The 13,326-nt window shown below is 39.7% G+C and overlaps 1 protein-coding gene across 9 annotated transcripts in view; it reads left to right on the forward strand.

Annotated features, from left to right (window-relative positions):
* The window catches only part of CREBL2 (cAMP responsive element binding protein like 2), a 41,161-nt gene that overhangs the window by 1,964 nt on the left and 25,871 nt on the right, over positions 1 to 13,326 (forward strand). For 8 of the 9 annotated variants that reach the window (XR_015768826.1, XR_015768824.1, XR_015768827.1 and 5 more), the window contains exon 2: positions 107 to 289. The exons of the other annotated variant lie outside the window; for it this stretch is intronic. Coding sequence is in view for 2 of the 8 variants with exons in the window: in XM_028119709.2 (XP_027975510.1) it covers positions 245 to 289 (45 nt within the window). In the remaining 6 variants the exon portion in view is untranslated. The remainder of the gene's footprint in view (positions 1 to 106; positions 290 to 13,326) is intronic. 9 annotated transcript variants of the gene reach the window in all.

Below are 13,326 nucleotides of genomic sequence, written 5' to 3' on the forward strand. Positions count from 1 at the left end.
AATCTGGGGGGTAGACTATCCATAACTTACTTCCTGTAGGGTTCACAGGTAAGCAAAATTAACTCAGTTCTCATTCTTTTTAATTCATTTTTTTTTTTTTTTTTAGAAACCAGCGGTTTCTTAAAATCTTTAATGATTATGGAAAAGAAAATCCATTCCACATGTCTCTGGATGGATAGTGCCTCTGTGAATACACTACTTTCACTTTGAATGCACGTCGTAGTTGTGGATGAGTAATATTTAAATGCCATGCACAGCAAGATCGGACTGCTCTTCCAGCAGTCAGGAAGTATGTAGCAGCCCTTAAGTCTTTGGAACCTCCCAGCCCCGCCTTTTTCTGTACTCCAGTTGTTATAGTCCTGCAGAATTAAATTGTCCTCTTAGTATAGACATACATACGTACAAAACACATTTTCTCCTCACATTATGTATATATAGGTGATGGAGTCTCAGGTTCCATTTTCTCCTGTATAAGGGGAGGTGAGAGTTGGGGCTTGGAATTATGGTGGTTGTGCATAAAGTATGACGGGAGAGCATAAAGGATGACAAACTGGCTGACAGCGAGGCCAGGGGAACAGGAAGAGGATGAACTGGGCAGGAGCAGCAGTTACAGAGAGACAGTATTTGAATGAGCAGGTCAGGGAAACAGGTGATGATGATAAAGATTCTGTATTCTGAGTTGGGTTTTTTAAATAATCTTGTTAAAGATTTTATTTATTTATTTGACAGAGAGCAGGGTGGGTCAGAGGGAGAAGCAGACTCCCCGCTGAATGGGGAGCCCGACACAGGGTGGGGCTTGATCCCAGGGCCCCGAGATCATGACCTGAGCCGAAGGTGGATGCTTAACTGGCTGGGTGCCCCTTCTGAGTTGTTTTCATCAGTGCTGACCCAGGCGCCCCTTCTGAGTTGTTTTCATCAGTTTTGATGAATGAGTTTGCCAGGAGCTCTCCACATTCTGTCACCTAGCTTTCTGGAGTCCGAGTAGGACAGATTTGAATGGGAGTGCAGCTTTGCCTTTCTACCATCTCGCAATGTGCCTGATACAGCATAGAGTACTCACTAATAGTGATTGGGCTTTATTAATCAGTGTGCTCATTTGAGCCACCCAGCCAGACTATATATAGACAATGGCACATGGCAAAAATAAAGCAAGAGGTAGATGGGCATCCAAAAGTGGGGGCATGGGAAAGTGCTAAGTAGCAGAGCTCAAACACTGACTGAGTAGATCTCCTGTGGGCCAGTTGGGAAAGAAAAATCTTGGCTGATTAATTAACCTTTCTGAGTTTCCATTTTATCTGTTATTTAACAGATAAATGTCAATAACTTTTTCACAGGCTTTGTTGAGGATTAGGGATAATGCATTATTATAAAGCATTGAGTACAGGGTCTAACACATAGTAAACACACACAAAAAATGTTATTGTTATCCAGGAGTGACTTCTTTGGTCCTTGGCACAGTACACTTGGTACCTGAGATGTTCATTTTAGTAATTCTTAATTGCGTGTTATTCCTAACATTTGCAGCCATGTTTATACCTACACTACCCTTTGTTCCTAACTGTGCCCAAGATGGGACGGGGCAATGGGATGGGGCATGAAATGAGCTTAAGCTGTGTATTTAACTGTCAGATTGTGTGAGAAAGGTAGTCTCCTGAGCCCACCTGCATGTCCCCCACTAGGGAGAAGTGCTTGTTTTTATGAAAGCTTCTTCCTGACCTGCTGCATTCAATTACAAAGAAAATAAAAGTGTGTTATTTTCAGAGGCTTTGATCATAGGCAGAAGGTTCTTATTTTTTTTATCTTATATTTGACTTTTATGTTTATTGAATCAATGACTGATGTAAATTGAGATATCCTAGACTAGATATGTTCCTGCCACAGACTAAGCTGGTAAAAGACTGCCATCCTGTATTGCCTGACAGTTTAGGGCATCAAGATTCAGTTGAGCAACTGACAAGGGAATGGGCCAGGTGCTGGCCACAGTATGCTAATTTGGACGCTGTTCTCCTTCATAGACTTCATAGACCTCTTGTCTACCTGTATTACACACAATTATCTGAAAATAAGGTTTCTCACACCTTCCTTTTAGGTAAGAAGACTGGGTCTTCTGTTCCATTCAGTTGTTCTGAGTAGCATTGGTTTTCGCAAAAATTTTAACTTGGCCAAAAAATGTCTTTGACATTCCCAGATCTGTCCTTTGGACCCTGAATCCTATTGACCCTTTATCCATCCTTTGCTGTAGTTGGAGCTACCCGCCTTGAGCAGTGCCACAAAATCCAGATATTTTCTGCTTTTCCTATTCTCCTCTTCATCAGTGCTATCCACAAGGCCAAAACAGAAGAGCCAGCTCCTCTACTAAACAAATCTCTGACAGCTCTAATGTGCTTTCCTTTCCTGTCTAGGTTACATGCATATTTTACCTAGGGTACCTCAAAAGATAGTTTTAACCCTAAGGAGTAATGTCAATAATACAGAAACCAGTTGAAATCTAAGTTTACATATTCTTTTTCAGAATGATTAGCTCTTTTAAGGTTTTCAGAAAAGTTCATTCATTAATTCACTAAATATTTGTTGGACACCTAATATGTACATGCATTATGCTAGACAGATACAAAGGTGAAAAAGTTTATAACTATTCTTGGGAGCTTACATTTCAGTAAAGGGCTAAGCAGACATATAGAACAGTCATTATAATATAGTGAGGTAAAAAATAAGGGCAATAGAGGCAAAGTGCTTTTGGAGCAATAGGAATGGGTGCCTGTCTGGGCATGTCAGACACGGGTTCACACAGTAGGAGTGAATCTGTGAGGAAGAATAGGAGTCCCCCAGAAAATGGGAAAGAAGGAATATCTTGCACTAAAGCATACTGCACTGGATAATAAGTATTATGCTATAAGTTAGAGCAGGAATTAGCAAATTTTCAGTAAACAGCCATATAGTAATTATTTGCCGGCCATTTTGATCTCTATTGCAATTACTCAACCGTGCCCGTTTAGCACAAAAGTAACCATAGGTGGAACTTAATGAATGGGTGTGGCTGTGTTCTAATAAAACTTTATTTTTTTTAAAAGATTTTATTTATTTATTTGAGAGCGAGAATGAGAGAGAGAGAGAGAGAGAGAGCATGAGAGGGGGGAGGGTCAGAGGGAGAAGCAGACTCCCCGCTGAGCAGGGAGCCCGATGCGGGACTCGATCCCAGGACTCCAGGATCATGACCTGAGCCGAAGGCAGTCGCTCAACCGACTGAGCCACCCAGGCGCCCCCTAATAAAACTTTATTTACCAAAACTGGCAACAGGCTGGGCCAGCAGGGCTATAGGTTACTGACCCCTGAGCTAGAGCATAAAGCACAAGTAGAGGCATGGGCAGAGATAAGGATGGAAAAATAAGCAGGGGCCAGATCATGATATGCCTGGCAAGTTAAGCTAACAAATTTTGGTCAGTATTTTTCTTTTTTTTTTTTTAAAGATTTTATTTATTTATTCATGAGAGACAGAGAGAGAGAGAGAGAGAGAGAGAGAAAGAGGCAGAGGGAGAAGCAGGCTCCCAAGGAGCAGGGAGCCCGATGTGGGACTCGATCCCAAGACTCCGGGATCATGACCTGAGCCGAAGGCAGACGCCCAACCATCTGAGCCACCCAGGCGCCCTGGTCAGTATGTTTCAAAGTGTGGAATAAAGAAAACACCTGCTGACCCAGAATCTTGAGAATGGGGCTTGGGAATTTGAATTTTAATTAGGCTCCCCAGTTGAGTGGCTCATATGCTTACCGAAGTTTAAAAACCAAGGCCAGGGGCACCTGGGTGGCTCAGTCGTTAAGCGTCTGCCTTCGGCTCAGGTCATGATCCCAGGGTCCTGGGATCGAGCCCCGCATCGGGCTCCCTGCTCAGCAGGAAGCCTGCTCCTCCCTCTCCCACTCCCCCTGCTTGTGTACCCCCTTTTGCTGTGTCTCTCTCTGTCAAATAAATAAAATCTTTAAAAAAAATAAATAAATAAAAATAAAAACCAAGGCCATAGATGTTGGGGAGCCGTTAAGGATTTTAAAGCAGAGCTGACAATATCGGATGTGCGTCTTTGAAGGAAAAAATGCTAATGGCTATATGGAGAATGGATTAGGGGAAAGATGTAGGAACTGGGATAAGACTAGAAGCAGATGGTGCAATTAGGAAAGAACATGGATTTTGACATATAACCAAAGTTCAAATCTTTCTACCACTTTCAAACTGCTACGATTTTGGACAGATTATTTCATCTTTTCCAAGCTGAATTTCTTCATTGGATGGGTTAATAAAACTTTAATAAATTATTGTGAGAATTAAATGTAATAACAGTTGACTCAGTCGGTAAAGCATGCAACTCTTTTTTTTTTTTAAGATTATTTATTTATTTATTTGACACAGAGAGAGCACAAGCTGGGGAAGCAGCAGGCAGGCAGAGGGAGAGGGAGAAGCAGGCTCCCCGCTGAGCAAGGAGCCCAGTGCGGGGCTTGATCCCAAGACACTGGGATCATGACCTGAGCCCAAGGCAGCCGCTTAACTGACTGAGCCACCCAGCCGCCCCAAGCATGCGACTCTTGATCTCAGGTCGTGAGTTCAGGTCCCACATTGGGCATAGAACTTAAAAAAAAAAAAAAATCAGCTGACCTTTGAGCAATGCAAGTTTGACCTGCACAGATCCACTTACACGTGAATTTTTAAAAAAATAAATATAGTACGGTACTGTAAGTATATTTTCTCATCCTTATGATTTTCTTAATAACATTTTCTTTTCTCTAGCTTTATTGTAGGATTATAATATATAATACATATAACATACAAAATATGCATTAATTGACTTTTTATGTTATTGGCAAAGCTTCCAATCAACAGTAGGCTAATAGTAGTCAAGTTTTGGGGGGAGTGAAAAGTTACAGACGGTTTTTTGACTGCTTGGGGGTTGGCACCCATCACCCTCATGTTGTTCAAGAGTCAGCTGTATATATGTGAGCCCATACCAAAAGAACTTAGTACCTCATGGGTTCTCGACAAATGCTAGTGCTTTCTGACTGCACCAGCTCGGTTAGATTGCTCATAAGAAAGGCCTGAGCTGAAGACCATATTGAGACTATTAGAGTTTGGGTTGTGGTTGATGGAGCATGCATAAAATCCTTCAGGGATGAAGAGTGTGGACAGAAGAGAGAGCTAAAGACACAAAACCCTAGAAAACAATAAAATGATCAGATGGGGCTGAGGAATAGGACTCAGCAACATAAACGGGAAAGGAGAGGTTAGTGATACAGGAGAACGAGAACAAAAAAGGCTATTATGCCATTTATCTAAGGGAACAGAGAATTTTAAAGAGTGGACTTAGTCTACAATATGAGATGCTACGAAAAAAAGGGGGGGTCAAGGAAACAGTGAAAAAGTATCAGTTGGACTTGGAAAATAGGAGATTGTTTATGAACCTAGCAAGAGAATTTTTGCTGGAGTGATAGGGTGGAAGCCAAAATGTGGCGGTTGAGAAAGAGGTGGGCAGGAAAGAAGCAAAGACAATTAGGTATAGACCACTTTCAGTGAGTCAGTTTGTAACAGTTTCAGGCATCGCTCAAATATATGTAGTATTATATTTAGCTTCAAACAATCAGAGCTGGGGGCCAGGGCAGGCATAGGTGTTGGGAGAGGAGAGGCAGGAGTTAACTCTCAGTTCAGAGAGGCCTACTTTATCTTCCTTCTCCTTCCGTTGACTAGAAAAACTGGCAGAAAGGTTAGCAGCAGGAAGATGTGATTAGACTTTCTTTCTGAAGATCTGGTAAATAAAAGGCCTAACCCACAGCTGTGAAGGAAGTTTTGGGAGCCTTAACACCAAATGAAAATGCAGCTACTTGTTTTTTCTTTAAAGTGGTAAAGAGCACTAGCTGGGAACATTCATATCTATCTTATTTTTCTTTAAGCAGCTGGAGATAACTTTTCACTTCACGTCTTTAAAAAGAGTGAAACAAGCCCTCCTGCTCTTTTTTGTTTTTAGCTGGAGGTGTTGCTACCTACCCCTTCGTGTAAATGCTGCGATAATTCTGTTCGACTTAACGGCTTGAAACTTTTATGAGTTGCCTTAAGAATTAGAGCATTAGGATGTAAATAAGTGCAAAAGGGTGGGAAAGTAGTTAAGGGTTCTTAACTGGTTTTTCAGATTTTGTATCCCTTATGAGGGAGGTTTTTTTTTTCTTTTCAGTTTCTATAAGTTGGCAGTCATAGTAGTGATATCAACTTAAGTCAGTTTCACAGTGTTCCTAATTTTTCTTTGCATTTATTTATTAAATGATCAGTCTTTTAATAAATGCCTCCTAAATGCTTGGCTCTGGGCTGGATAGAGCTGAGGTTGCGGAAGTAGAAAACACAGCTTTTGGGCCTGAGGCGCTCATGTTACTTGGAGGAGATAGAACTTAAGTATGTGAGGCCACTAAAAAAACCAATATAACATATAAATTCAATGTGTTCACTATATGTTCCCGACATTGGGAGAAGAAAAATGACATATGGGAAGAGGGTGATTGTCCAGGAGAGCTTCAGAGGAAGAGAGCTAGAGCTTACCCTAACCAAAGAAAGCATAAACGTTTGCTGTTCTGGATGCTGGGGAGATGGAGAGAACATTTAGAGAAATGGCGAAGATAGGAGGGAATGCAGGGGATGGGGTGAGGTCCTAAGGAGGCATGACTTGATATGATGCCCCTGTTGGGAGTAAGAAAGAGAAGATTGGCTCGGTGAGCAGGAGCCTGGATGAAGTGGGCTGGATGGTGGCCCCTATAAAGATATATCTGTATCCTAATCCCTGGAACCTGTGAATATCACCTTATTTGGTAAAAGTGAATATTACCTTATTCGGAAAAAAAAATGTGATTCAGTTAATGATTTTGAGAGGAAGAATTTATCCTAGGTTATTTGGGTGGGCCTAAATCCAATGACAAGTGTCCTCAGGAGAGTGAGGCCGAGGGAGATTTGGCAGACAGGCGTGGAGGCAGTGTGACCCAGAGGTAGAGATCGGATTGATAGGGCCACAAATCAAGGCATGCTGATAGCTGCTAGAGGCCAGAAGAGGTAAAGGATGGATTCTCCCCTGTGGTCTCAGAGGGAGTGCAACCCTGCCAAGCTTCTGGCCTCCAGAACAGAAAGGATACATTTCTGTTGTTTTAATCACCACCAAGTTTGTGGTAATTGTCCCAGCAGCCCCAGCAAACTGATATACTGGATATGATGACCTAGTAAGCAGTGTGGAGTCAGAGATCCTCTCTTGCGCTGGAGAGTAACATGGCCAGAGGGCCATTAAAGTTTATTTTTTCTATAATGATCAGACACTACTTTTTTACAATGAAGGAAAATACAGCAAAGTTATTTTAATAAGCTGAAAAGAAAGCTTAACTTGGCAGCTCTTTGCAAGATGGGTTAGCTAGGAAAGTGGGAGTGGAAAAGGAGAGATGGTAGGAAGACCCACTGAGAACCTATTGTAATAACCTGTGAGTGGGGCTCGGACTAATATGGGTAGTAGGAGTACAGAGGAAGAGCTAAATTAGAATTTTTTAAGGAATAGATTGGCATGACTTCACTTGGTGGGCATGGAGAGCCACAATGGTAGAGGGAAATTTCAAGGAAGCATAAAATGAAAAAGTTTGTTAGTTAACCTCTTCGCCACCACCCTCCATCAAGTGCCCAATGTCACAGTGAGCTGGAGTAGATGAATGACTTTGTAGCATTAATATAGCAGGGCATATAAAGCACCTGTCAGTTTTAGAGCCTTTTCAGGGCATGATATGATCAAGTCAACCAGTCCTACCATGAAATCTGGGGGAATAGTCATACTTGATGATAGTGAGTTAACTCATGACAAGTTGCTATGATGCAAATCAGGGGTCTTAGGTTCTGGATCTTGCTCTGATACTAAAATTCTCTGAACTAAAATTTTGTCATCTATAAAATAAAGAGATCACTATGCATCTGTGTGTGTGTGTTTATACATGCATCCCTCCACTCCTTTATACGCTGATATCATGCCCTTTATGACGTTATTGTTTATTTCACGTCTGCTGCGTTTCTTGAGTCTATATTCCTCACAGTTTAGGACCCCATCTTATATTAATATTCCTGGAGTTTCACAGAGTTTGGGGTGTGGTAGGTGTTTAATAAATGGTTATTGAATAAAGGAATTAATTTTCCCCTCTCTACCTGAAAAAGATGAGCATAATGCTGTTTCCCTCACCTGAAATGGTATGAAATAACATGAGATAACATGTAGAGTGCCTAACTCAAGACCTTGTCCATAGTGAGTCCATAGCATTTAGTCTGGACACTGGAGCCTTCCTCACTCCTCTTCCTATGAAAGTTAAAACTTGTTGGGGCGCCTGGATGGCTCAGTCAGGTAAACGTCTGCCTTTGGCTCAGGTCATGATCCCAGGGTCCTGAGATTGAGCGCCACGTCTGGCTCTCTGCTCAGCAGGGAGCCTGCTTCTCTCTCTCCCTCTGCCTGACACTCCCCCTGCTTGTGTTCTCTCTCTCTCTCTCTCTCTGTCAAATAAGTAAGTAAAGTCTTAAAAAAAAAAAAAGGAAAAAAAGAAAAACTTGTTGACTGGGAAGCCTGTGCCATCCACACTCAGGCCTTTGCGGACTAGGTTCTTTTCTTTCTCTGTAATGGTTAAATTTAGAATTATCAGGAACTCCCTCTTGGCTAAATCCAGTAGTTGTATGTTAATTCTCAGCCTTTGTAAACTCATAGATTAGAACCCTTAGGCTTGACCCCTCCCCTCTATATTCTTTCTCCTCATAAGCTTGTGTCTTCATGCCATCTTGATACTTCCTTTTCTGCTAGTCTTTCTGCTTTTTAAGATTCATACATTCCTTAGTAACACTATCTTTTTAAGATAACAGCTTTATTGAAAAATAATTCACAAAAAAATAATTCACATACCATAAATTCATCCTTTTAAAGCATACAATTCTGTGATTTTTAGTACAGTTGACTCTGAAACAACATGGGTTTGAACTGTGTGGGTCCACTTATATGTGGACTCTTGTCAGTAAATACAGCACAGTACTGTAAATGTATTTTCCTTATGATTTTCTTAATAACATTTTCTTTAGCTTACTTTATTATAAGAATATAGTATCTAATACATATACAAAATATGTATTAGTTGACTTTTTATATTATCAGTAAGGCTTCCAGGTAACAGGAGGCTATTAGTAGTTAGGTTTTGGGTGAGTCAAAAGTTACACATGGATTTTTTTTGACTGCTTGGGGGGTCAGTGCCCCTGGCCCTCTCATTGTTCAAGGGTCAACTATATATTTACAGAGTTGTGTAATGGTCACTACTATCTTTCCAGAACATTTTCATTACCTTAAAAAAAAAACCTCTTATAAATAAACTGGTATAGCTATATAATGTAATATTATTAAGCAACAAAAAGAAATGAACTATTAAGTCACAAAAAGGGAGGAACTTATATGCATATTGCCAGGTGAAAGAAGCCAGTTTGAAAAGGCTACCTACCATGTGATTCCAACTATATGACATTCTGGAAACACAAAACCGTAGAGGTAGTAAAAAGGTCAGTGGTTGCCAAGATTTTGGGGGCGAGGGAGGGAGGAATAGGTGAAACATAGGATTTTTAGGGCCGTGAAAATATTCTGTATGATACTATAATGGCAGATACATGATACATGCATTTGTCAAACCCACATAGAACTGTACAACACAAAGAGTGAACCCTAATGTAGACTTTGGATTTATTAATAACATTGGTTCATCAATTGTAATGAATGTACTACACTAATGCAAGATGTTAGTAATAGGAGACACTGGAAGGGTAGAGGAAAAGGGGATACATGGGAACTCTGTACTTTCTGCTTAATCTTTTGTAAACCTAAAACAGCTCTAAACAGCAAAATATATTAATTTTAAAAAGAAAAAAAAAAACCCTTTAGCAGCCACTCCCCATTCTCTCCTTCCCTTCCCCCTGCTCTAAGCAATCAATAATCTACTTTTTATCTCTATAAATTTGCCTTTTCTGGAACATTTTATATGAATGAAATCATACAGTGTGTGGCCATTTGTGTTTGGTTTCTTTTGGCATAATGTTTCCACTGTTTATCTATGTTGAACCATGTATCAGTACTTCATTCCTTTTTATGTATGAATAATGTTTCATTGTATAAACACACTATATTTTGTTATCTACTCATCAGTTGACGGACATTTGGGTTGTTTCTACTTTTTAGCTATCATGAAATACAGTCCTATGAACATGCATTGTACAAGTTCTTATGTGGACATATGTTTTCATTTCTTCTTGGGATATACCTAGGAGTGGTTATATACCTAGAATTGCTGGTCGTATGGTAATTCTATGTTTAATATTTTTGGGAACATGCAGATGGTTTTCCAAAATGGCCACCATTTTATATCCCCACCAGCAATGTATGAGAGTTCCATTTCTCCACATCTCCACATGTTATTGGCTGTTTTTTATTATATAGCCATCCTAGTGGATATAAAGTGTTATTTCTTGGTTTTGAGCCACATTTCCAAAATGACTAATGAAGCTGTTTTTTAATGTTTATTGGTCATTTATATATTTTCTTTGGAGAAATGTCAATTCATATACTTTGCCCACACTTTAATTGGATTATTTGCCTTTTCTGTTGAATTGTCAGAGTTCTTTATATATTCTGGATACAAGTCCCTTATCATATGTATGATTTACAAATATTGTCTCCCATTCTATGGGTTGACCTTGATGGTCTTTTAAGCACAAAATTTTCAAAGTCCAATTTATTTTTTCTTTTGTTGCTTATACTTATGGTGTCATATCTAAGAAACCATGGCCAAATCTAAGGTCACAAATTTATTCCTGTGTTTTCCTTTAAGAGTTTTATAGGTGTAGCTCTTACATTTAAGTCTTTGTTTTATTTTGGGTTAATTTTTGTATATGGCGTTTTGTAGGAGTCCAGCTTAATTCTTTTGCTTGCAGATAACCACTTGTCCCAGCACCATTTATTGAAAAGACTATTCTTTTCCCATTTCTCTATTGTTGTGGCACCTTACTGAAAATCAGTTGACCATAAATGTAAGGGCTTATTTCTGGATTCTCAGTTCTTTTTCATTGATATGTATGTTTACCCCTGTGCCATTGCCACACTATCTTGATTACGGTAGCTTTCTAATAAATTTTGAAATCAGAAAGTGTAAGCCAGGGCGCCTGGGTGGCTCAGTTGGTTAAGCAACTACCTTCGGCTCAGGTCATGATCCTGGAGTCCCAGGATCGAGTCCCGCATCGGGCTCACTGCTCAGCAGGGAGTCTGCTTCTCCCTCTGACTCTCCCCTCTCTCATGTGCTCTCTCTCTCTCTCTCATTCTGTCTCTCAAATAAATAAATAATTTCTTAAAAAAAAAAAAAAGAAAGTGTAAGCCATCCAATTTTGTTGTTTTTCAGGATTGGCTGTTTTGGGTCCTTGTATTTCCATATGAATTTTTTTATTATCTTGTCAATTTCTGCAAAAAGGCAGTTGGGATTTTTTTTTTTTTAAAGTAATCTCTACACCCAACATGGGATGGGGCTCAAACTCAGGACCATGAGATCAAGAATCAGATGTTCTACCAACTGAGCCAGCCAGGAGCCCTAAACTGGGATTTTGATAGGGAGTGTGTTGAATTTGTAGATCAATTTGGGGAATATTGTCATCTTAACAATATTAAGTCTTTCAATCTATTAACATGGGATGTCTTTCTTTTTATTAGGTCTTTAGTTTCTTATAATAGTATTTTGTGGTTTTCAGTTTACAGGCTTACACTTCTTTTGTTAAATTTATTCCTAAGTCATTTGTGAGGCCAATATTAGCCTTATACCAAAACCAAACAGATATCATAAGAAAACTACAGACCAATATGTTTATGAATGTAGATGCAAATACCTGCAATAAAATGCTATTCTAAATGGAATGTTTTTGTGCTATTCTCAATGAATGTTTTTATCATTTCATTTCAGATTGTTCATTGTGTATAGAAACAGAGCTAATTTTTGTTTATTGATCTTGCCTCTTGCAACCTTGCTCAACTCATTTACTACCACTAATAGTTTTTTGTGGATTCCTTAGAATTTTCTTTCTTTTTTTTTTTTTTTAAGTAGGCTACATGCCCAACCATGGAGCCAACACAGGGCTTGAACTCCTGACCCTGAGATCAAAGACCCAAGCTGAGATCAAGAGTTGGATGCTTAACCAACTGAGCCACGCAGTGCCCCGAGAATTTTCTATATAGAAGATCATATTATCCCCAAATAGAAATAGTTTTACTTTTTCCCTTCCAATCTGAATGAATTCTCTTTTTCTTGCCTAGTTGCTGTGGCTATATCCTTCAATACAATGTTGAATGGAAGTGATGAGAGAAGACAAAATCTTTGTCTTTTTCCTGATCTTTGGGGGAAAAGCTTTCAATCTTTCACTTTTAAGTGTGATTTTTTTTTTAAGATTTTATTTATTTATTTGAGAGAGAGAATGAGAGAGAGAGAGAGCACATGAGGGGGGGAGGGTCAGAGAGAGAAGCAGACTCCCTGTTGAGCAGGGAGCCCAATGTGGGACTCGATCCTGGAACCCCAGGATCATGACCTGAGCCGAAGGCAGTCGCTTAACCAACTGAGCCACCCAGGCGCCCTTTAGGTGTGATGTTAACTGTAGGTTTCTTGGGGTGCCTTGGTGGCTCAGTCAGTTGGGCATCTGCCTTCAGCTCAGGTCATGATCCCAAGATCCTGGGATCAAGCCCCGTGTTGGGCTCCCTGCTTGGCGGGGAGTCTGCTTCCCCTGCTCCTGCTCCCCCTGCTTGTGTTCCCTCTCTCTCTGTGTCAAATAAATAAATAAAATCTTTTTTTAAAAAGTTTAAAAAATTACCAAAAAAACATGTGGATTTTTCATAGGTACCCTTTATCAGGTTGAGGGAGTTCCCTTTATTCATAGTTTATTGAGTGTTTTTTTTATCATATGAGGTGTTGGATTTTGTCAAGTGCTTTTTCAGAATCTCTTTAGAAAAAAAATATAACTTTGGCCCTTTTTTCCTATTGATATATTACAGTAATTGATTTTTGGTTGTGACACCTGCCTTTATCCCTGGGATAAGTCGTATATAGCCATGGTGTATAATCCTCTTTATATGTTGTTAGATTCAGTCTGCTAGCAAATACTGAGGATATTTGCATCTATATTGACAAAACATATTGATCTGTGATTTTCTTATGACATCTTTGTTTGGTTTTGGTATCAGGCTAATAATGGCCTCATAGAGTGAATTTAGAAATGTTCTTTTCTGTTTTTTGGAA

This window comes from Eumetopias jubatus, unplaced genomic scaffold (assembly GCF_037043125.1).
Source record: "Eumetopias jubatus isolate StellerSeaLion01/CBP00866 unplaced genomic scaffold, mEumJub1_p1.0 scaffold_8, whole genome shotgun sequence".
Classification (NCBI taxonomy): domain Eukaryota; kingdom Metazoa; phylum Chordata; class Mammalia; order Carnivora; family Otariidae; genus Eumetopias; species Eumetopias jubatus.